The sequence below is a fragment of the Hydra vulgaris genome, chromosome 11, assembly GCF_038396675.1.
Source record: "Hydra vulgaris chromosome 11, alternate assembly HydraT2T_AEP".
NCBI classification, from domain to species: Eukaryota; Metazoa; Cnidaria; class Hydrozoa; order Anthoathecata; family Hydridae; genus Hydra; species Hydra vulgaris.
Window position 1 is genome coordinate 26,701,894 of NC_088930.1, and position 27,146 is coordinate 26,729,039.

The 27,146-nt window shown below is 25.9% G+C and overlaps 1 protein-coding gene across 1 annotated transcript; it reads right to left on the reverse strand.

The window, feature by feature from the left end:
• Nucleotides 1-1,079: 1,079 nt before the first annotated feature.
• LOC100201309 (SAP domain-containing ribonucleoprotein) lies at nucleotides 1,080-26,552 on the reverse strand. The gene is made up of 9 exons (XM_065810617.1): nucleotides 26,363-26,552; nucleotides 19,861-20,003; nucleotides 11,395-11,495; nucleotides 9,710-9,770; nucleotides 5,678-5,751; nucleotides 5,355-5,403; nucleotides 5,182-5,241; nucleotides 2,668-2,778; nucleotides 1,080-1,451 (listed from the first exon to the last, which is right to left on the reverse strand). The coding sequence occupies exons 1-9, from the start codon at nucleotides 26,508-26,510 to the stop codon at nucleotides 1,410-1,412; spliced, it is 789 nt and encodes a 262-aa protein (XP_065666689.1). The 5' UTR covers nucleotides 26,511-26,552; the 3' UTR covers nucleotides 1,080-1,409.
• Between the last annotated feature and the right edge of the window lie 594 nt (nucleotides 26,553-27,146).

Genomic DNA, 27,146 nt, shown 5'->3' on the forward strand with positions numbered 1-27,146 from the left:
TGTGTATATGTATATTTTTAATCACATTAATACGTTTTGATCTAGTTTAGTTTACAACAAAAGACCGAAAGTCCTTTACCCAATTTTTTTTATAAACTATTTTAGATTTGTTTGATCCAATGCTTCAGTAGTAGTATTTTTAAAAAAACACCATTTGATACCAAAATGAGGTAAAAATTATGAAGTTTGTCGTATGACTGGAAAATAGCATCAAAGATCAACAAAAAATCACTTAACAAAAGCCAAAGTGTTAATTTATCTATCGTAATCAGTAAAAGATAGGTAAAACATATTTCTTAAATTAATAAGCACAGTATTTTTTTGGGTGCAGAAACACATGAAAATATCGTTGAACAAATAAGCTGGACTTGACATCAGAATCTATTCACGCAAATGCTTGGAAATTGCTCTAAATTTAGTCAAAAATCATAAAAAGCGTAACTTCGAACAATCGGCGCGAATACTAGAAATCTAGGGGGAAAAAAAAAAAAAAAAATTCATATAAATGACGTCTACGCCAGACATTAGCAACTCCGCATAAAAATTGGTTGTCGAAAAAAAAAAAAAGAGATTGGCTAAGCAATATAGATGATTTTAGATTAAATTAGGTCTTTATAAAATGAACTAACAAGTTTAAATTTAATAGAGGCCTTCACTATTTATTTTAGATCTGTAAAAAGGTTTTTTCTTTTCAGCACACAAGAAAATTTATATCTTAAAAATTTGCTTTTATTCTCTTTTCAGCATAAAAATAAAAAACAAACTCAAAAAAAAAAAAAAAAATTTATATCCAATATAAGTAACACTGAAGAGCCATTACCTAACATTTTTAGAAAATATTATCAAAAAAGTTAGATGATGAAAAAAACAGTGAAAATTTTTTTTTTTCTATTTCTGTCTTAAATTACTTTTATATCATAACTATTGCATGTATCAAAATTGGTTGATTTTTGCAATGTAGTTGAATAACAAACCATGGTATTATAATGTAGTATTCCGTTAAAATGTTTGTTACCATTAAATGGACTGGTGCACTTTAAATTTAATGTTAAAAAAAACAAACTACAAAAAGACCTGAGTACATATACACTTCTCTCTTTCGAGAAAAGCGGTAAATTTTCTTAAAAAACACACCCTCCGCTTAATACGTAACCGGTACTGACAAAACTTTTAAATCATTGTTCATAAAAAAAACTAAAATAAGAGTCGGTTCATATTTATAATACTTAAAAGTACGAGCGAGGCTAGATGTAAAATACCAACAGTCAGCGAGAAAATAATGGACTCAATGCAAATGTGAGATTGATCGTCGAATATCACACATATTTAGAAAACCTATGCCAAGAATCCAAATGCGTCACGTGCCCAATTGTTGAATACAATGATTCGCTAAGCATATTAGTAATCTTTTACTTTACTCCAAACTTTAATGCTCTTTTTTGCATACGCAACTAAAACAAACAAATCTAAACACATTCAATAAAATAAATAAAACCTTCAGATGGTTTCCTAACCAAAAAGAAAAATATGAATTACTTCTAATTTAATTCTTTTAATTAGAATTAATTCGTTTTTAGATTTTAAGTTAAGGTATACAATCAAATAAGTCCTTAGCAATGCCATAGTTATCGTTTTAAAACCAACATATGCCTTAGATGTCATTATAAAAACTCATTGATAAACTTATTTTATGTAAGGTCTTTGATTTACAATTTTAAATTTTAGAAATTGTGTCTTTATTTGTTATGTAAAATACAAATTAATTTTGAATTTTATTTTGAGATGTATCAACATGTTATATTAAATTGAGCTTCCTAAAGTAACTTTGTTTTGGTATTAAAATAAGTTGACTATTATTATTTATTTATTATATATTTATTATATTTATTTATTATTTGATATGTTGACTATAAAAAATATGTAACTGATAATTGTATTGTTATTAAATTAAAAAACCAAACTAACGAGGTTAACTTGGTTGACAAATTCATCACGAGCACTTATCTATAATGATGAGCATTCATCTTTAATGGCATATGTGCATAATAGGAATTTTATTACTGATTTACAGATAGACAGTTAATGTAAAGTAAATAAATGAAATGTAAATGAAGTAAGCAATTTTTTATTATTTATGGCTAGTTAACATTAATATGTTAACAATACAATTCATACCGTTGTGCATACAGAAACATATATACAGAAACATCGATACCCTTATCGATATCAGGAAACGGAAAATAGAATAGAATAACAAGTATTAAATTATTGCAGAATTAAAAAATCAATTTTGGCAATATTATGGCATTACACTGACTGATGATTAATATTGCTAATAATATGATTCAATGAGTGCTATAAATTGATGCTAGTACAAGAATCCTATGTGCTGTAAAAACTAAACCCTATGTGCGTAAAAACTAAACCTTATGTGCCGTATAAACTAAATGAAAATTAGAATCGAAATACAGTATGTGAAGAGAACTGTAAAATTTTACTCAAAATAAAGTTGTGAATAAAGCTCTAAAGATATTAGGCCATAGCGAACAGTGGTTCGCTATAACTTTATAAAAATACCTATGAAGATTTTTTGAAAACAATAGATTATATGCTAGAAAGGACTTTTTTACAAAAAAAATTTTTTTAACTAAAAATAAAAGATTTTACCTCCGGGTCAGAAGTAGTTGAATCAATAACACCAAAGCGTTCTTGTCTTTTTTTTATTTGGACATCAGCAAAACGATCTTTGCGTTGTAAAAGCTTTTTGACAGGATCAATCTAGATGTAAACAATCTTTTAAAATTAATATTTATATATATATTTTTTTAAATCATTCTTTGTAAAAAGCTGAATGGTGAGCAGTCTGTCGCAGTCCCGGGATATGGAATGGCATATTTACATGCTTATATTTAAACTTTAAATAAAGATAAATATAATTATGTAAATATAATTCATTTTTATCATTTTAAATAAAAAATTCAGAAAGAAAAAAAAAAAAAAAAAAAAGGAATTCTTGTATACATTCTAACAGAGAGTCTAAAATAAAGTGATCAGTTTATTTACATGTTGCATAAAAAAGTTTTTTTTTAATATAATTAACGTTATTATTTATTACTATTATATTATTAAATATTGTTAATAAAAAATTAATGATTAAATAATACTTAAAAAAAACCACAAACAGTTCACAAATACAACTACTTTTGCAATATGCCATATTTTGCATCTCACAACTTATCTTTTGCAAAGAGTGGCAAAAAGTTACAAATCAGAAAGATTAATAAGGGCCTAATGTCTTCTGAATGCTCTGATTTAGAAACGCTTAGAATTTGGCCAAAATAAAGTTTTTTTAAGTAGCGCAATTTAAATAATGTTATTAGCTAACTATTTTCTACAGTTTCTTATGATTATAACTTAAAGGAACACCATATATTGGTGTCTAATTTGAAAATAAACCATGTAATAATAAAGTGCTTTTTATTTTTTTTTATTATTTTTATTCTTTATAAATACTCATTTTTTTATATCAAAAATCTTTTTTTAATTTTTAACTTTCCAGCAACTTTATAAATTTCCTTTAATGTGTGTGTGTGTGTGTGTGTGTGTGTGTGTGTGTGTGTGTGTGTGTGTGTGTGTGTGTGTGTGTGTGTGTGTGTGTGTGTGTGTGTGTGTGTGTGTGTGTGTGTGTGTGTAGTATTGTAAATTATTATTGTAAATGTCTTTTATAATATTGTAAATTATGTTTTGAGCTCCATGTTGATGTTTATTAAATAGGTATTAAACTATTATTGAGCAGATTTTATTTAACAAACATAAGTAAAAACTAATATAGCAACTAAACCCCATTCTTTGTAAAAAGCTGAATGGTGAGCAGTCCTTACATAGTCCCAGGATATGGAATGCCATAAGGATCAAAATGCTAATTGAAACAACATTTATGTTCTTGTTCTGATCAAATGTTCTGGTAGAATAAAAGGGATAACATTGCAAGTTAACATGGCAAAGAAATGAGCACTATTATTTCATGTTTCTGGTCAGCTACCTAAAGATGTAGGAAGTATGATAAATTTGGAAGAACCCCAGAATATCTTTCACAATTAAGAAAGTTTAGCAACAATTAAATCTGATGAAGAAGATAGACAGAAAATAAGAAAAAAACTTTAACATGTATAAACCCTTTGATCATTGAAGACCACTGTCATAGTCATAGATCACCGTCATAGTCACATTAATAGTCTCCGTCATGGTACATGGTCATAGTCATCACACTGTCATGGTTGTCATTGAGGATTTGCTGTCAAAAGGGTTTTATGTTCCATCAAAAATTAGTTATCGCTTTTTCAAATAATAAGAAACAATGTTACTATAACAAACTGTCAGTAACACAGAGGCAACCTATACATGTGCTCTACAACTGATGTTATAACCAAATTTTAAAATAGTTGAAATATGCATCAAGAATTGTCACCAGTTTAAATAAGTCAACATTAGTTGATGAATTTGGGGATGTGAACCTCTCCTTCCAAAAACCTCAATATATGAGCCAATTAAGAGTGCAGATCTTTGTGAAAGAGAAAATTTACAAATGTATTGATTGTAGATGGTAGTATTTGTTATATGCTCATTAAGCAAAAACTTACAACAGTGATTTTCACACAAGTTGATCATTACTGGTACTGACATAATCCTGACTGAATTACAAACTCCTGGCATTGTAGTCCCTCGTTGAGATTTGGAAACTCACCAAGACAAAATAGATGTAATAATAAGTAACAGCAGGTTATTTATCTGTCAAGGTGTGCTATATCAAGACTTTATTTTATGACACCAATGTTTTCATTTTGCTTGTACTCTTTTACAGAAGGATGGAGCCAGCTGACATGGTCAAGCTCTCAGATATAGCAGCAACAGTTCATAATTCAGGAATCCAAACAAACTCATTGTTTGCAATACATTATTAAAACATTAAAATAAATGTTTAAAGTGAAAAATTCATGATTTTATTGTGAATATTTTCTTTTTGACTAAAAACAATGGCAAAGATTATTTACTGAGATGAAAATTTCTAAAGCATTTAATGATCCTTAAAGTCATATGTAATAACATAATAAAGTCCAATATAAAAAAAAATTAAAAAGAATAAAAATAAACCAAATAAAAATCAAGTAATAACTTTAATACCACAGTGTTAACAGAAGTACCAAATCGTTCAGCTCGTTTTGATATTCTGTCATTACCAGCCTAGTAAATTTATTCTTTATAAAAACTTTTAAAACTATTCTATATATAAACTATTCTATATATCCTTGTCATAAAGTAATTATTTGAATTCGGTCACAAATAATTAAACATACGGTTGAAAGCTTTTGCTTGTCATTTCCAGTAATTCCAGTATCACCAAACCTACAGATTTGAACAGCAAATATATTAAAATAAATTTTTACAAGATAGTGTATACAGTGTATACAAGATATGTTTTAAACATTTAAAAATTATATTTAAAACTTTAATTTTTAAAACATTTTTTTAATCTTTAAAACATTTTTTAGTTGTTTGAAACATATCATGTGTTTACTGGGTCTTTTTAGACTTTCATTAAAAAATTATATATATAATAGTTATTTTGAATTTAAAAATAAGAGTGATTTTATAAAACAAAAAAAACATTAAAAAATACTTTTGGAGCCTTGCTTTTTTTCTTTCGTCCAAGCTAACTGCAGCACCAAACCTTTTAGTACGATTAGCTTTCTTCTAAATTAATACATGTCAACACATACATAAATTATAACATATACACATATATAACACATACACTAACATATCAATAACATATACACATATAACACATATATAAATTATAACAAAAGAAAAGAAAAATAATTGTTATAAAAAACAAAACAAAAAACTTAGGACTACAAAAGTAATAACACTCTAATCACTAACTGCATTTTAAAAGTAATAAAACTCTAGTCACTAACTGCATTATAAAAGTAATAACACACACACATGTATGTTGTGTGTGTGTTTCTATATATATATATATATATATATATATATATATATATATATATATATATATATATATATATATATATATATATATATATATATATATATATATTTATATATATATATATATATAATAGCAATAAATGTGAACATATTTTAAAGAAAAACACGATATAACTTGACATGTTTCATAGTTTACATACTACATTTTCAAAAGATAAAACTACAATTTAAAACTCTGGATATAAATATAAAATCAAAATTTGAAGACATTACATAGAAATGATAACAGACAAATAGAATTGTTACAAACCAATAATAATTATAATACGAATTATGATACTGTAAATAGCAAAAAAATAAAAATAAAATTATAAGTAAATAAAAATAAATAAATAAATAAATAAAAAATTAATAAAAACAACAACAACAACAATAACTAGATAGACAAATTTATATTATAATGAACAGTTTGTTTATTTAAAGATGGGTTTTCCCATTTAATATGGAGTTAATTTAATAAAACTATTAGCTATAATCGGCACTAAAGGAGAACCCATGGCAGCCATCTAATTGATCATAATATTTCCCGTTAAATAAGAAATGAGAACCAGATGTTGAGATTTGAAGTAATTTTTTGAACTGAGCTTTAGAAAAATATTTTAAGCACATTTCATCTTTAAAGTATAAATCAGTAGCTATATTTATAGTTTCATTAAGTGGAATATTAGTAAATAAGCTTTCAACATCATTGGAAACTATATATTTAATCAACTTCTTTAAATTTCTCATCGAAAGAAAAAGAGTCACAGGTGGAATAAATTTTATGTATATAAGGAGACAATAAATCAGAAAGATATTTAGCAAGCTTATATTTATGTCCCAATTGTTGAAATAATTGGTCTAAAAGGTGGTAGAGAAGAATCTTTACTGAGTTTGTGCATCTTAGGTAAAGCATAATTTCTTGCTGTTTGTGAACCAACAGGATAAATGTTATAGTAAACATCATTTTCAAAACAATTATTTTTTTTTTAGTTTCCTAAGATACCCTTGTAAAGATTGTTCTCTTTTAATAGTTGGATCGTCTTTTAACTCCTTAAATTTAGTTTTATCACTTATAATATTAGTTAAAGATTTAATATAGTCAATCTTTATAATCAAAATAAAATTTATAATTAAAATGGTATAATTAAAAATAATTATACCATTCCTTTTGTCTGATTTTGTGATTATAATGCTTTTATTTTTCTTTATTCTCTTCAATATTTTGTGTTTCCTTAGCCAACCTTCAGATGGTGTGTATTTATATACTCAGTTGATTGAAAACATCCCTCATTTTTATAAATACTGGCGGTAGAGCAAAATTAAGACTGTTGTTTAATAATTCTAGTTCATCCTGTTGTAAAGTGTATGATGACATATTATGAACAAAGTGTTGGTGTTTAGAAGGAAGGCTAGTAAGGCTAGAGGTAGCATAATTTCTTCTTGTTAGTTTTAATAATGGAAAGTTCTTTAACTTTTTAAAAGTTAAAAAAAAAAGTTTCTTTGTTGACTCATTCGGAACCTGACTAGAACTTTGTAACATTTTGCAGGATTTTAGGCAATGTTTTTTTTTACTTTTTTGAGTAACTTTCTTTTTGTTTGAACATTTATAATGGTAGAAAAGTTCAGTTTTTACAGTTTTCTTAAACGCTTTTACGATTTTCTATAAACATTATGTGGATGATATTATCACTATTTTTAATTTAGATTTTGTAGCTCAGGAATTTCCTACACATCTTAATAAACAAACTTAAAATTTACGATGGAAAAAGAACAAAATAATCAAATTGCATTTTTAGATGTTCTTATCAACAAGTCTGTTTCGCTTTCCACATCAGTTTATCACAAAAAAACATATACTGGTCTTTTACAAAAATTTTCCAGATTTGTTCCCTATTGTTATAAAATTAGTCTTATACGTTGTTTAATTGATAGAACGTATAAAATCAACAACACATGGCTAGGATTTGATAAGGACATAAAAAATCTATCCAATGTTTTAAAAAATAACTAATATCCACCTAAAATAATTGACACTGAAATTAAATTATCTGTTGATAAAAAGTTAAAAACATCTGTAATAAATAGTATTGATAACCATAATATAAGATATAATTAGCTTCCATTTATAGGTTTTTACTCAAATTTTACTAAATCTAAAGTTAATAAAATCATTGAAAAATATTGTAAAGATGTTATAATTAATTTAATTTCCACTACTAACAAATTACAAAACAGTTTATGTATAAAAGATCCGCTTCCTAAACTGCTCAAATCCAATGTTGTTTACAAATTTTCTTGTGCTGGATTTAATGCCAGTTATATTGGAGAAACCTCCAGACACTTAACAACAAGGATTCATGAGCATCTTACAAGTGACAAACAATCTAATGTTTATAAGAATTTAATTTCATCTGTTAATTGTAAAAATAATTGTAAGTAACTATAATTGTTTTAAAATTTTGGATACTGATTCTAACAAAAACAAATTGAAAATTAAAGAAGCACTCCATATTAAATGGGAAAACCCATCTTTAAATAAACAAACTGTTCATTATAATATAAATTTGTCTATCTAGTTGTTGTTGTTGTTTTTATTTATTTTTTTTGTTTACTTATAATTTTATTTTTATTTTTTTGCTATTTACAGAATCATAATTCGTATTATAATTATTATTGGTTTGTAACAATTCTATTTGTCTGTTATCATTTCTCTTTAATGTCTTCAAATTTTGATTTTATATTTATATCCAGAGTTTTAAATTGTAGTTTTACCTTTTGAAAATGTAGTATGTTAACTACAAAAATGTAGTATGTTAATTATATATATATATATATATATATATATATATATATATATATATATATATATATATATATATATATATATATATATATAGAAACACACACACAAGATACACGTGTGTGTGTATATATATATATAGATATAAAATATAACATAAATTTCAAATAGAAATAATATACATTTAGGATGTATCAATGTTCATGCATTGATACATCATAAAATCTATGGTCACAAACCTGGCCCCAGCCCCAGATATTATTTATTAAACCTTGCTTGGGGCCCAGTCAAATATCACCCTGGTCGCTTACTAAAGTAGACTAGAGGCAGAATATCACAATTAAGAGGTTTGTGGTTTAAATTCATCTTTTGCCTCTGGAAGTACAGCACTTAACTATTTTCTCAGTGTAGCAGCTTTGATTTTCTTTTTGTTTTGGAGTTTAGGGTTGAGGGTTGCAAATAAAAAAAAACTTAAAAAAAAATCTTTCTCAGCTGTAGTGGATTTGAATTTAATAAATATATATGTATATATATATATATATATATATATATATATATATATATATATATATATATATATATATATATATATATATATATATATATACACACATATATATATATATACATATATATATATATATATATATATATATATATATATATATATATATATATATATATATATATATATATATATATATATATATATATATATATTAATAGTTAAACATATTGATAGATAAATATATTGATAAATAATAAATACACCAATTGATAGTTATATAAGCCAAAATATCTAAATAAATACTTAATTTATCAGTGAATACAGAAAAAATTATTTTAATTAAATACTTCGTCCTCAGCAGCCATTGGTGACATTATTTTTGGATTTGCTTCTTTAAGTTTGGCTAAACTATGATAAAAAAAGAGAAAAAAATTAAAATTGAAATTTTTTCTTGCAAAAAAAGTTTTAAATTGCATAGTTGACATAATAAAATGTAAAATAAGATATATTATTAATTGAATTTGTTAAAAATAAAAAGTAAAAAGGTATTAAATGAAGCATTACATTCTATTTTACATTGTAATAAAGTATAAAAGAGAATATTATGATAAAGTATTGCTGCAAAAAGTGACCTTAACAAATATGCACTTAATTTGATACAAAAAGTTTTTAAATTAATCACACTAGATTTGTGTAAAATTTAAAAGGTTCATTTTCATACTTCAAGTATATAGTAAGCAAAGAAAATCTACCTTACTTCAAGTAAATAAAGAAAGTCTACCTTACAACAAGTAAGAAGTAAATAAAATCTACCTTATTTCAAGGAAGCATCAAGTAAAGAAAATCTACCTTACTTTAAGTAAACCTTCAACAACTTTAAGTAAAAAAAAAAAAAAAAGATTTACATTTTATAAAAAGATTTATAAATTTTATGTCAAAAAAATTTTATAAGCTAATTCAAGAAAATGCAAAACAGTAACTACTGTGTTTGAGTTTAAATCAAAGATGAAATACAAAATTATAAAATACAAATTATTGAAATGAAGTATCAGCCCTAATTACCAGAACCATTTAACAAATGGTAATAGATACTAGTGATTAAGAATGTTACTAGCAGTTAGAAGTAATAATAGTGATTAGGGATAATGGATGTGATACTTATGATGATTATGGATGATACACATGATTAGAAATGTCACAGTTAGGAATGATACTTGTAATTAGAAATGATATAACAGGTTGAGATGAATTATTAACAGCTTACTCTATGCTTACCAAATTCATCAATTTTTAAGATTTTTACACAAATATTAGTAAGAAACTCAGCATGTTGTTTTTTCTCTCTTGTCTTTAATTAATTCATATCTCTTTGATCACTCATCTTTTAACATGTATTGTCATTGATCTTTAATTGTGCATTTGGACAAATTAAAAATTGCTTTAATAAATTTAAAAAATTTATTTTAGCTTTATTGTTTCTCTGACAAAGATAATAAAAATAGTTTGATTGAAATTATTGAATGTTTCTGAGGAGTCGAATAATTTGAAAAAAATATTTTACAAACAGCTTTTGAAAGTGATAAGCAACCCACTAAACAAAAAGTGATAAGCAACCCACTAAACAAAAAGTGATAAGCAACCCACTAAACAAAAAGTGATAAGCAACCCACTAAACAAAAAGTGATAAGCAACCCACTAAACAAAAAGTGATAAGCAACCCACTAAACAAAAAGTGATAAGCAACCCACTAAACAAAAAGTGATAAGCAACCCACTAAACAAAAAGTGATAAGCAATCCACTAAACAAAAAGTGATAAGCAACCCACTAAACAAGAGAAAAATGAAAAAAAAGGGAAAACAAAAATGTACATGAGATAAAATTATTTCATTTTATATACTATACTGTGAGTATAAAATATGTTATTGTATCCATGTTGGAATATAGTAGCTTTGTATTGCATCGAAGTAGGAGTACTAAATATTGCATTTTTTTTTAATTATACTATTTTATACAAAAAATTAAAAAACATACTTGACAACTTCAGGTTTTTTTTGAATACTTTCTGTTTTTAAAACATTTGATTTAATTGCTTTGGTTTGAATGACGTCATTTAATTCCATTGTTTCACTTAACTAAAACAACAATTACATTGCTTCACTCAACTTAAACATAATTACAATACAATAGTTTGTGTGAACGAAGTAACAAAAAATTATTCTAAAACATATTTTATTCTAAAATTTATAAAATTCTTCAAACAACAATTCTTGTTGACTATTATATTTAGCACATTAACAAACTTACTGATCTACACATCCGTTGACATTAATCAGTTTTGCAAGAGGACTTTATTGGGATCCCAGTAATTAACATTTATTTTAAATTTTGTGCCACTTTTTTTCCATTCCTATTGCTTTCTATAGGAAAATTGTGTAATAAAATGATAAATCTTTAATAGACTAATCGGCTTTGGTTACAACTATTGGCAACTATAAATTTTTTTATTTGTTTAATTTGACCCTAACTTTTTAAACAAAAGACAACTTAAAAAAAAAGATTCAATTTTTTTTTTGGTTTAAAAATAAACTTGATGCATGCACATAGAGGAAAGATAAACAAATATGTAACTGCTAACTTTATTTGATTGAGAAGAAACTTTATTTGATTGAGAAGAAACAAATATGTAACTGTGCTAATGTATTTTATTGAGAAGAAACAAATATGTAACTGTGCTAATGTATTTTATTGAGAAGAAACAACATTTCTTATTTAAATATTTTTTTTCATGTAAATATCCATGGAAAAAAATGGATCTGATTTTTTATAAAACATTCAACCAAGAAATTTCAATAACACTAACATTTTTTGAAACTCGAAAATTCAAAATACAATCATTTTTTTCTTAAATTCAAAATACAACCATAAAATCCAAAATTTATTTTTTATAAAATATCTTTGTTTTTTTTAGAAAAATGATTATTATTATTATAAGATATAAAAGAGTTACTAATTATCAACAAAATATATTCAAAACTTTAAATGGTAGTTTAATATGTGATTTTATAAATGAAAACCATTATCCATTCATTATTTTTTAATTGAAACTATTTATTCTTAATATCCCAAATAATATTTATATGCCAAATTAAATTTTTTAAGTAATATTTGGCCTAGCATGTAGCAAGCAGTTTGATTCATCGTTTTGCATGCTTTTTGTTCTTTCATAGATAAACTATCTTTGTTTGAACTCATCCTTGTTTAAATAATATTTTCTTTTACTAGATAGTCTATGGTATGTTGTATAAATGTTATGTAACAATGAGTGTTAGAGTTTTATTACTTTGTTATTTTTGTTAAATAGTGGCTTTCTACAGTCTGTTTTTTATTTATGTTTTACTGTGGTTTTGTTATGGTCTCAAAATTTCATTGCGTTTGACCGTAGAGAAACATCATTTAGTTAAGGTTTCAAAATTACGTTGATTTGGATTGTAGAATAAAAATAATTTTCTTTTTTTTTTTTGCATTACTTTTGTATCATGTCTTATATCATGGTGACATCATGAAAAAAAATTTTAAGTTATTAATACATTCATTGTTCGAGCATGTACATTATATTAAAACTGTGTAAATTTATTTTAGTTTAATTATTCTATGTCTATTTTACATTACGTTGATCATTTAATGGTGTCTATCATGTAGTTCGAATCCATAAACATTAACTCTGTACTTGCTGTCTCACTGTTGACTTTGACTTTAACTTATCTTCACTAGTTATCTGTTGTCTCTTACTAATGGTTATATTTGGTTATTACAGGCATCTTTGATAAAATATTTTCCTCTAGGATCAATAAAGAAAACTGTTTAAGTTCTTTGTTGGTTATTCTTTATTTCTTTAATGCAGAGTAAATGGTACAAAGTATCTTTTTTCTAACCTAAAAAAAAAAACTTTGTACAATTCACTCTGGCTAAATTGTTTTCGTCAACACCACACATCAACATGAGGCAATATAATAAAGAAATCATTCAGGCTAAGTCAAATTTCTCACATCAATTTAACAAAAAATTAGTGACCAACATATCAAAACACATCCTAACAGACAATAAAAAAGAGCTTTTAAGTTCGGGATTAAATTTTGTTCCTTTAATTACAAATACATCACTTAAAATTCACATAACGGTTTTTGAAAGATTCAAAACAACCCTTCTCCACCAACTCTATTTTGGGACCGAAGTGATAATGAGGCATCCATTTCATAAAAAATCAAATTGGTCTCCCACTATGACAAAAAACAAAACTATTATAAGTTATCATAACTTGGGAGAATGTGATATAACCGCACTTGTTTTCTCACAACTAACGAAAGTTAAAAAATATTTAACTCCTAAACTTATTAACGCACTAAACTCCCTTATGTTTAATCCCACAATTACCTTAAAAAAGGGCAACAATGGAGGTGTTATTTGTATTTTAGACACAACTAACTATGAAGAGAAGATCTCTCAACTTTTATCAGATAAAAACACATTTGGAAACAACATTTGGAAAGTTGGAAAACTTATCAATAAAATAATAAAAAAGCACTGGAATATTGTTGAACAGGATACTGATCTTGAAAATATAACTCCACCTATTGCGAGTTATTAAATCCAACAAGAAATTTCTAATCCAGACGGCACATAAAAAAAACATAAAGAAAAAATCTATTTTTTCTTTACTAAGTTATAATTCACCTTAAACCAATTTTCTAGTTTTATTTATATTTAATTAGTTAGAATTAAACTTTTTATTGAGTAGTCTCAAATATACGTCAATTTAGACCATAAAGAAAGCTTCATTTTAAAGTATATTTTCCCGCTCTATACATTATTTTTGTATTTTGGTAAATTTCTTATGTTATTCTATTTAACAAATACCCATTTTACCGAAAATTGTCTGATTTTCTTTTATTGTAGATTTATTTTTTACTAAAATATTATTTCGTAAAAGCTTTACTCTTTGAAACTTTGATTCAGTTATGTTCTTATTTGTTGATGTATTTTTTTTTCGTGTGTCGTTTGTTATGGTCTCAAAATTACATTTAATTCGGATCGTAGATAAAATTCTACTTTTAAAAATTTTGATTTTGTTATGGTCTTAATGTTACTTTGATTCAAACCGTAGAGAAAACTTTACCTCTCAACAATACTTTTACTGCTTATTAAATCATTTTTATATCATGTCTTATATCATTGTAATACTACCCAAAAAACTTTTTATTAACCACCCATTTGGCTAAAATTTATCTAGTCTTATTACAGTATTTAGTTTGTCTTATTACATTATTTTTAACATATTATTTATCCGCTGGTTTGCATTCTACTACTATTATCAAGGAACTTTTAAGCAATATTATATTATACTCTTTGCTCAGCTTTGTTTTAATTTTCACATGCACAATTTTTGTCTTTTATTATTATTCAGAAAGTTTCTTATATCCTTCACTACATGCTTAAATCTTTACATTTTTGCAGGCAATTTTTTTTCTTTTCTACTATCATATATTACTTGATTTTGAGTTATGATTTTATGTTGCGCAGGTTGTTACACATTAGATTTTGCTACACGTTAGATTGGTCGACAAAAATCGAATGAAGTATCTATGATAGCATTAGAGTTTTTTGAAGACTCTATTGTGTTTTATTTAATTTTAAAAGGGTTTTTATCAGGGCATATTGCCATTTGACTGTTTTTTGGCTTATTTATGCTGGAAGTACCTATTTGGTTTAAATGGTCTTAGGGGGAAATTTATTTGTATTTTCTGTTTGCATACTTTAGTTGCTTTAGCTTTGTTCTGGTGTTTTTATTAGAATTTTAATTAATTATGCTTAGGGCTTTCTACCAGTGGTACGGTAAGTGATTTATTTAGTCATTTTTATTTATATTGTACAGTAGATCTACACTTTTTATATCATTCATCAAAACAATATTAGCGTTGTACAAATTTGGGTATGGTTTGGTTTTAACTATATGTAGTGAGTCCTTTTTTACTGCAGTATGGAATAAGCATAAGCCGCAGGGTAAAAAAGTGACGATGACGTTTGTCTGACGGAATAAAACTAGTTATTAGTGCTGATCCTCATGAAACACCAGTAATAATAGGCGCAACTCTGAGGAGATGTTTATTACTTAATCACTACAAAAATTATGTTTACGCATTAATATTAATGTTTTTTCCCGACATTTTTAGGCTTTACATTGTTTTATGCATACTTTTTATATTGTAGCCTATTATTTGTTTTGTATGTTGTTATTTGGTGATATATTTGTTGCATGTCTTTGTTCATCTTAAGTTTTTAAAAATATATATAATTTTTTTTTTATTGTAAGTATTGTTTAGGTGTAATGCCTGTCTTATTTTTGTAATCATATGTACATTTTTAAATATTCTTCTATTAATCTTTACATTTGTCGTGACAACTATCAAAACAAGCTTTTTTTAAAAAATAATTCTTCTCTATTCTAATGTACTTCATTTTTCCTTCAGGCATTCACTGCTTGTGTGTGACCATTCGGCAAATTTATATGCCAAAGTTTTTAAGTAATATGTAATTTTATAAATGGAAACCATTATCTATTCATTATTTCTTAATAGAAACTAATTATTCTTAATAATAATACAAAAATTTGGCAATTAATTTATTTAATAAATGAAAAAATTTCTTTAAATTTTAAAAAATTCTTTAAACACATTTTGTATTATTTATTAACTAACAACTTTCAGTTTCCGCACTTCAGTTTTTTAGCTCACAGTTTTTTTTTTGTATATAAATTAACATGCTGAATGGAGCACAACAAACATTTTTTAACAAGAAAAACTTTGTGATTAAAAAATTTCAAAAAAATTATTTTAATTTTTTTTATAATTTAAATGAGAAATAAGAATGTTTATATATTGTCCTGCACTTAATCAAAGAATTAGTTTTAAACGATGTCCTGCATGTAATCAAAAAACCAACTTTTATACGATGTCCTGCACATAATCAAAAAATTAATTTTTAAATGATGCTATGATGATGCTATGATAATTTTTAAATGATGCTATTATAACGATGCTATGATGCACATAATCAAAGAACCAACTTTTATACGATGTCCTGCACTTAAAGAGTTTTAAAAGTTTCAAAAACAATATCTAACCGCCAAACTTCTAAATGATTCTTAAGCATTATACTAACTTAACAAGAACCTCATGTTAAAAGCAAATTTGTTAATTAAGCATTAGCCAATATTTATTAATCATTATTATAGCTTTCAAAATTAGGAAAATAAATTTTTTTTTTAAAAAAAAACAAACAAACAAAAAAACAGGAAATAGAAGGTGGGCTTATATAATATAAAAACAGGTAAAAAGAAGGTGGCATTATTTAAAAAAACAATTTTAAAGAATATTTAAAAAGAACAAATTGATTTTTGCACATTTTTTCAATATTTTTAAGTTTATATGTAAATTTTTATTTCAATATTTTTATTAGTGTCTTAATGTAATAACCTTTTTATATTATGGTCTTCTTATTGTGTATTACTTTTCTTTTATTTTTATTTTTTTTTGATCTTGTTTTATTGTAATAATCTGAATTTAGGTCATTAAACTATATTTCAAAACTAAAAGTAAACTTTGTTGGACACCATCTCTGAATTTTTTAATTTTTCTCATTATGTAAAAAGGTTATGTTTGCAATTTCACACTTCCGAGTGCAACAGTATAGAAATTATAGCCTCAAAAACACTCACTTAGTGGTGTAATGGTAGAGCACTTGTTTTGTAAGAGAGAAGTTCCGAGTTTGATCACCCACCACAACTTTGGTGGGTGATCCTCAGAACTTTCTGTTTGCCTAAAAAGCCCAATGTTCATGCATTTTGATAAATTTTTTAACACTTTGACAATTCAGAGACCATTATCTAAGATTAACAGAAAATAAAACCTTAGGATTATCTAAAAATACAAACATTTTTAACTTATTATATTCAAAAAAAAATTGAAGCATTTTTTAATAATCCTATTTTTCAATATAAAAGGTTGAATGGTCTAAGATTAACACAAATAAAACTTTAGGATAATCTAAAAATGCAAAAAAATTTAACTTATTATGTTCACACAGAAAAAAAAAAGGAAGCATTTTTTAACAACCCTGATTTTCAATTTGCAGGGTTAAATGCATTATTGAAAACCAGTCCTCCTCCAACATTCTTACGGACACATGAGAGGGGTGCAACCAATGTTAAGTTATTTCTTAAAAAGAGAAAGATACACATAGTTGCCCTCTCTCTTTAAACTGAACAAGAGCACAAATTTAAGGGTAGTAACTATTTAACAATTTTAACAAATTTAAGGGTAGTAACTATGTAGAGCCTTGATACAAACTATTAATATCATTAAAAAATCAAATAAAAATATGAAACTTAGAGAAAAGGCAGATTTTTATTTGAAATACAAACAAATTAATAATTATAACCTAAATAATGCATCCAATGGTCCAAATCACATTTCAGAAATCCACACATTATATCATTTTAAATTTCATTCTTAAGCGTCAATATATAATGGCTTTGTATCGAAATTGGATTTCCTAGTATTATATTTACATTTTATTTAATGAAGTAAAGAGCCTATGGATTGTAGTTTACAAAATAATGCAACTTACCAATCGACACATTGAATAACATACCTTAAAACTTAGCAACTTTAAAAACTAATAAATTACTTTTTCATTTAAAAAAAACAAACACAAAATTTGACCCCTCACTGCCCTAATAATTTCAAATGATTTTTTTTGTCAAAACATAGCTCTAGTAGTAACTCTTTCACTATAAGAAAGTCACAACTCTTAAATTCCACAATTGCAATGTTTCACGGTGTCCCACTCTCCCTTAGTCATTCTCTATATATGCAACCACTGTGAAATTTCAAATATTTTGATTGTGTAAGAAAAACCAAAACTGTTGAAGTTAACAAAAGAAATGACCTTAATTAGATATCACCTATTGACTCAATCATGCAAATTGCAAAATCAAGCTATAATACAAATTGAAAAAAAATCTGATACTGTAAATTTTGATCAAGTATATTTGATCTCTTATTAAAATGATGTATCTCCTAGTAAAAGATCATTCAACATAAGTACAAGTAAAACCAATAAATAATAAGATAAAACATAAAGTTACAACAGGTTATTCCTAGGAAGAAAGGATTATATTAGCATAAAAACAGTTGATGGTAGACATTACATTTAGAAACCCATTTATATCATGCAATTTTTCATAACTTTACCTGAAATGGTTACAAAAATCAAAATGCAATGGTTAAGGTGATATTATTGTTCTTTAAAGGCCACAATATTGAGCATTTGCTGTAAGTTAAGGCACAAACACAGTCTGTATTTGTATACTTAATCAAAACCCAAATCTAATGTTTTTTTTTATAAGATTTAAATTAATGGATATAAACAGACTGTGTGTACGCTGGTACTTTCAGCAAATATACAATGTTTTAGCCTTAAAAGAGCAAATGATGTCAGACCCACCTTAACTATACCATTGCATTTTGATTCTTCACACAATTTCTAGTAAAATTCTGAACAACTGCATATTGACTGTTCACATCTAAATATAATGTAAAATAATGACATAACTAAAAAAATAGGTTCAAAAATATATTTTTGGAGGTTGCTCAAGACCCAACTCAGGAGGTCAAGAAGTTTTACATTTAGTAGTTATTTAATAATATCAAATAACAATAATAATAATAACAATAATAATAATAATAATTACAAGTATGTTAATCTGGGAGGCAAATCATATAAAAATTTCAAAAACAACAACACAAAAACCTTTAACAACCATTTTTATATAAAAAATTATTTTTAATAAGGTATAATAATATTACATAATAATACAAATAATTTTTTTAGTCAAGATTATTAAATATTCAAAAAAATTTTAAAAGTTTTTATCTTATTTAACTATTCAATAAAAAAAGAACCGCAAAAAAGTGTTCCTATCTGCCTATTTTTAAAAATTCAGAAAAGATTGCATACATCATTAGTATTATTTAATCTAGTCAACAGCTAGCGGTGTTCCTGCATTACAGATTTTCAAGTTTCTTAGAATAATTGAATTAACAACAAATATTTGAACTAACAACAGAATGCTTTAATCATTACAGTAAAATAGTTCCTGACAAAACAATTGGGTTTTATTTCACTATGTAGCAGTAAATCAAAAAAAAAAAAAACCTACTCAAAGAATTCCAAAATACTATTTTGCTTCAAATGATTTACCCCTAATACTGCAAGTCTAAAGTAATACTAGAAATTCTAAAAAAAATCTTTGTATAGTCTAACTATTATGTAGAGCCCCCTCCCCCCCCCCCCCACACCTTTAAAGTCTACTAGAGCTAAAGTTTTAATAAAATATTTATAAGTAGACATTAAAAATAAACGTTTCTAGTAATTTCTTACAATATCTTTTTCGTGTTCATCCTCTAAAACTTTTGATAAAGAAACTGGTGCGCTTAACTCTGTTGGGGTGTCAAGAATTTCAAAATTTTCTTCAACTTCTTCTTCCTCAAGTGCTGCTGTTGATTCTTCTACTAATGAGTGCTCTAAAACAAAATGCATTACAAAGGTATTTAAAAACTTATAGTGCTGCATGCAATATAACCATTTAATTTGCCTTTATATGCATCAGTATCGACTTCAGCCTTTTTTTTATTTATTAATTTACCTTTTTTCTAAGGAATAAGAAATTTATAGGACAACAGAAAGAAATAAGAAGTAAGAAAATCAGAGCACCGTGCTGTCATAGAATAGAGTTCATATTCAAGATCTTTTCAAGTTCATATTCTGCTTTATCTAAGCAATTAAATTTTCTGCTTCCCTGAAGATTTTCCCCAGGATGTTTTCAAGGCAGTAGCTGGATGTTAAGAGATGCTAGCTTTTGCTTAAACCCAACCAAGAACCCAGGGTGTATTTTAAGTAAGAGTTACAAGGCAGCAACACATCTGCAAGGTTTTATTTATGAGTTACCAGTAGTAAGGAGATTATGATGATCTTCATCCTGTAATATTTAGTTTTATATAATTAATTATTTTTATAACTAATTATTGGTATTGGTATCAACCTTTTTTTGTCCATTGGCATCAGCCAAAAATGTGCAATTACTAGTAACCAACCAATTCAACCATTTAATCATCATAAAATAAATTTGCTAAATGGTTACCTTTTGCTAATACAGAAATATAAAAAAGTTTAAATTATATTATATAAAATTGTCAGTTTGCTGTATAACTAACAAATCAAAAAAAAAATAATAATAATAAGGCAGATTAAATAATAACCTTTTTTACTAAAACATTAAATTTAACATTAACAAATGTAGTTCATAAATGGTTATAAACATATGATTTAGGGCAAGAGAGATAACCAATTTAAATATTAGCTTTGATTCAAAATTTTATTAGAGCTAAAAAAGCAATTGTTAAATTGCTCAGATATTTAGTTAGGAAATTAATGGCAAAGAATGACCTGAAATAGCTTATATCAATCAGATAAGAAAAAAAAATTAATGGTAAAGAATGACCTGAAAGAGTTGATATCAATTAGATAATATAAAAATATAAAAATGAATTTAAGAATTAGTATCATAAGAAAACTAGGAGCATCAAAAAGTAATAAAAAAAACTAATAACAACAACAACAACAACAAAAGCAAATAATAACAAATAAACATCAATATATTTATATCTTAAAAATAGGCAAAACATTTAGTTTCAGTTTACAATACAATCATTCAACAATAATTATAATATAATAAAACAAGATAAAATAAACAACAAGCTTCTTTTAAAACACGATAAAATAAACAAACTTATCACCATTAATTTTAAAACCAAGCAAAAGATTCATATTACTTTCACATCAAATAACCTCAATCTAAAATTGTCAAATTCTGTGTCAAATAAGGAAACTTTTTTACTAACCAAGTTGGTAAATTATGGAATGCACTCAGGGTGTAAACTAGCCCTGTGGGGCCCCGTTAAACGCGGTATTCCCAAATGCTCAAAAAATTTAATTTCCTAATTTAAAGTTGAAGAATCCCATTCTTCAAATAAAGTTTGTCAAATTAAAGTTAATAATAACTCTAAAAATTATTGAAAATTAGTTATTTTTAAAAACTAATAGAAAAATAACATAAAAAACTAATTTATTAATTGTGTAAAACTTGTAATAAAATAGCTGTTATTGGTATAACTACGCGATTGCATAACTGCAAATATGTTTCTTAAAAAAAAATTCTTGTGAATTGGGATTTTCTCCGCAATTTTAGGGATTTTCTCTGCAACTTGCTTGTAAAATTCATTTCTCAAAATTTGCAATTAAACTTTTGCAATGTGCTCTAACAACAGCAAATATTATATAAAAAAGTTAGCAAGAAATAGAGTACAATCTAAAAAAATAACAAACTTGTTTGGTTTAACACACAGAAGTATTATTTCTTTAAAAATTTTACCCTCTTTGGCTGAAAAGTTAAATAACTTATTAGGTCTCATTGTTAACTCAAGTAGTACATGTGCTTAGTCAACAAAAATATTGAGAAGCCACCTGGGTTAGATACTTTCAAAATTTTGATCAATTATGGATATTACAGTAAGTCTTTAAGTTATTATTTATCTTTTTTTGTTTGGTATTTTATATTAATTGATTTACGTGATTGTATTGACTAAAATCATTTTTTATTTATCTACTATCTTTTTTCTACTAACTTTTTTAAAAGACCACCTCTGAAATATAAGTTAAATACAAAAAATGTTTTATGAATATAACAAACTGGTACTAGAAATTTATTTAATAAGGAAAATAGATTTCTTTACTTTACCGCCAGCTTTTATTTAAAAGGTAAATTAAATATGTATATTTAAACGTGAATTAAATGTGTTTAATAACAAGAATTTTTTTTTTTCTATTACAACAAACAATGCTAAAAACTTAAAAATATAGAAAACTGGATTTACTGCTGGCTTGAATTTAAAATGTAGAGGCAAACTTAAATGTTTGAATGAGCCATAGTCATAACATTTTATGACTATAAAACAAAACCATAAACAAAAAAATAATTATTGGTAATTTTCATTGTCACGATAGCGTGCAAGCTAGGGTTTCTCAAACCACATCCTGGGATCCCGTTTTCCCGGGATCCTGGGGATAAAAGTGGCAGCGGGGTTTCCCGGGAAATCACTCTTATATCCCACAACATAATTTTTTTTAAATTCTATATATGATAACTGTTTGAACTAATTCGACCAAAAATAAGAAAAAATATTATTGCATTTAGTTGTGTTTTATGTGTTCATATCTTATATTAAAACCCAGCACAACAAGAAATGTTATTGAAACTATCTTAAACTATCTAACTCAAGGAATGCATTGCAATTTGCAATGCGATGTTTTCTTTTTTCTCGTTATTATAAAATATGAGTAAAAAATAAAAAAGATTTCTTGCGACGAAAACAGTAAGTTTGATTTTTAAACTTCTAAATTATTGAAAAGTTAAACTTTTTCTGTATTGAATTATTGAAATATTTAATAATTTTTTGTATTTAAAAAACGGCAAACAAAGACATATAAAGTCATACGTAAGATAACATACATATGCAAGAAATATTTGTAACTTTACCTTTAGTTGTCTTACAATTCAATTTAGTTATTACATGTCACTTGTAAATGGATCGAAAGCATGGCAGTATTTTTGTTAGGAAAAATCTGGTGAATTTGCAATTTGCAAAAAGCGCAATATAAAGATAATGTGCAAAGGATTTTCGACAAGTGGGCTCCTTCGTCATTTAAAAAATGCACATAAAGATTTGGATTTAAATATAAAGCGCCTACATAAAGATACTGGTTTGGAAATTAAAATTGTGCAAAAGAAAATCACATTGTTTGTTAAATAGCAGACTATCGAGGAGATTGTGTCAAAGCTAGCAACGATGGCTTCTCAATAAATTCTCAAATGCCATAACAAAAAGTGAATTCATTAGAAAATCACTGTCTGAAAAAGGCATGTTATTACCAAAAAATCCATCTGATGTTATGAGTATGATAAAAAAAACAATATGAGTTAGCTAAACAAACTTTGGTTTTAGAGATATCAAAAGAAATATCTAGTGGGTCGCGATTATCTTTATCGTTAGACGAATATACGCCTTTAAAAAATCGACGTTATTTAAATATAAATTTACACTTATTAATAAAGTTTTGGAACCTGGGATTGACTTCGATAGCTGTATCACTTCCTGCAGAAAAAATTGTTGATCTGGTTGAAGATAAACTGCCAGATTTCAATTTATCAATTAATAAGCACATCATAGCTAGTCAGTTGCAAGATTCCGATGAAAGTTTGCGTGATTACAGTGAGTTTAATGATGTATTTGACTGTAATGATGAGTCATACAGCTCAACAGGCGTTACGCTTATTGATGATTTACAAAATAGCGTAAATATAGCCTTAACAATTCAGAAGGTTCGAAAAGTGTTTCTAATGTTCTGCAAACCACCTCTTAAAAATGACATTTTACAAACCTACGTAAAATCTATGTTTCTTAAAGATCTGAAGTTGATATTAGATGTCAAAACAAAGTGGAATAGTCTTGTTGTAATGCTAGAAAGATTCCTTAAAGTAAAAACATGTATACTAAAAGCAATGATCGATTTAAAAGAAGTTCTGAATCTCTGGAGATGAATAATGCCATAACAATTTCTCTGCAACCGATAAAAGTTGGAATGGAAAGACTTAGTAGAAGTAATGCTACTCTACTGGACGCAGAAGGTGTAATGATATTCATCTTAGACGATTTGGCAGAGAAAAAAAAATTGATAGCTAATAAACTGCTTCAATCTGTGCAGCAGAGAATTGAAGAACGCAGAAATGATAATTTAATTGGACTACTAAAATTTTTAAACAACCCAATTAGTTATAATCAGGAAACAAATATCAACTCCAAACTACTCTTACCGTCCAATTATGCATTAAAAGTAACAGTAAAAAAAATCTATACCAGGTTGTACATAGAGGATGCTAGCACTAGTTCATCAAATAATGAAATAGTTGAAGTGAGTCGTGATAATGACAGCATGGTTTCTGACCCATCAATACCTCAACCTGTTGCTCCAAATTTATTAGTCAAAAGTATTTTGACACAAACTTGAACAAAAATTAAGTGCAACTATTTATAATGTTAAACAAGTAGAAAAAGCAGCTCTAGAAGACATTAGCAACATAAAAAATCTCACAAAAGAAATCAAACTTTTTGAGGCAACTGGAAAGCGTAGCAAAAGTTTAGAAAGAATATACTCCACATTAATGATCATCAAGCCGACATCATTTGAATCAGAAAGAGCTTTTTCTGCAGCGGGTCTATTTATGGGAAAAATTTCAGTTCACAAATCAATTGATTGTTTCAAATCAATTGATTGATTATGTTTTTTAAAACAATATTTTATTTTAAATAGTAATATAGATTAGCATGCTAAGATAAATTTGTGACAGAAACCGCTTGTTATTATATTAAAAATTATGCCGGGAAATCCCAGGATAAATAAGTTACACACCGGGAATCCCGATATGCTAAATTTACAGGAAATGAGAAACCCCAGTGCAAGTGCTTGCAACCAATATTTTTTTTGTATTTAAATGACATTTGTTGTTATTTTTGCTGAGAATTTGCAATTGTAACTTTATTTCGCTATGCGATTTATGTATAAAGAAAATTAATATTAATTATGAAAATGAACTCTATAAATTAACTCAACTCTATAAATGAACTCTAAAAATGAACTCAATAAATATGAAATATGAAATTTATGAGCTGATGTTTACTATTTTCAAACTTTTACTATGTTTCTATTTTTAAAACATTTCTTTTGAGGACACAATGTATTACATGATGGAGTAAGGGTTAGTTCATAAAGGACATCAAGCAGAGTTTAAATAATATTTAGAAGTAGAATATCATTAGCTCTCTTCTGCGGAGATTTTCATTGAACATAAATCGCTATATTACTTTAAAAAGTCCCATTTAATGCCCACCATTAAAAAAGAAAAATATATTTAGAACAATACTCTTAAAATGAAAGCAGTAATGATATATAATAAGAATAAATCAAATATATTATTCTTAATAATAATTAATTAATACACAATGATTATTTTATAATATAAAATATATATAAGTCTTAATATATCTTTGAAATCGGAGCTTAATTTGCCGTGTTGTTGTGAAACTACAACTAATTTTTTGTTGATTTCATATTTATCTTCAATACATGTTACAGACGGTATTTTATTTTATTTTTGACACAGTTCAATCAATGTATGCAGCGCTGCAGTGGAGTAAAAGAAGAAAGAATATAAGAAAAGGATCCCACACATTCCTGGAATACATTTTAATCTCAGGGAGGAGGATTGGGAAATATTTTGACAAATTCCCAATTTCGTCAAAAATGCTTATCAAATTTATTCCTGGTTAACATCCTGGCGCTATCTGACTGCTATATCAGCCACTACTTTTTACAATTCAAGAATGAGTTAACAAACAATATGCTTTAAATGCTACAGCAAAATTCAGCACAGAGGAACCTGGTACATCCATTATCAACAGAAAGGCTACCTTGACCAACCAAGTTTTAAAGCTTTTTTTTCTATAAATTCTGTTTGCTATTTTTAGCTGAGTTGAAATTGAATTCAAATTTATTTATATCAAGCATTAAAATAACTTAATTTTGTTTATATTATAGGTATCCAAGAAAAAGTATGCTAAACTCTTAAATATTTAAAAATTTAATAAATTACAGTTAACTGATTAGGAAAATAGTACTAATTTAATTTTTATGCTAGCTTAAGAAAACAGAAACAAAACTTTTTCTTTGAAATTTTATTTCAACAACTGACACAAGATACAACACTTACCACTGATCTCGCTTGTAAAATATTGTAGCAGACGCTCCTGCAATTCCAATTTAGTTCCCTTCTTGGAAAGACCACGTTTTTCCAATTCATCTTTTAAGTCCTCAACCTTAAGTTTAAACACTCCTTCGATATCAAGTTCTTCAGCCATTTTAAATATTTCTAAATGTTCAAAAAAGTGTTTTAGCTATATTTATTTCTTATAAATCTTATAAAACTATTAACTTATAAATTATATACTTTTACTACATTTTATACCTTGTGATATAAAACGTAATAAAAGTCATATATAACAATTTATTATTTTTATGTATTATAAACCTTTATGACCATGCACAGTTAAATATGAATCTCAAGATGTTTTGAGACCAAGACTAAAGTCTTGAAGCCTATATTTCTGAATACATATTTGTAGCAAATACCAGATAGGAATTGTAAAACCATTTGAAAGATAGAAAATATAAAATATGATAGTAGATTTGGAGGCAAATTGTTATTTATTGAAGATAAGAGATAACAACACTCTATACGGAGTCTATGTAAGAAATATTACAAAAACAAATTATATGAATTTTTTAACCATTATTATAATTAATAAATTATACAACCATCATGTTAAAAACCCATCTTATGATTATTTAGGATATAAGGTATACAAATAGTAAATTTAAATGAGTATAGTTAATAACAAAGTTATAACATAATATTAAATATTATAACACATAATAAATAAATATATATGTATATATATATATATATATATATATATATATATATATATATATAT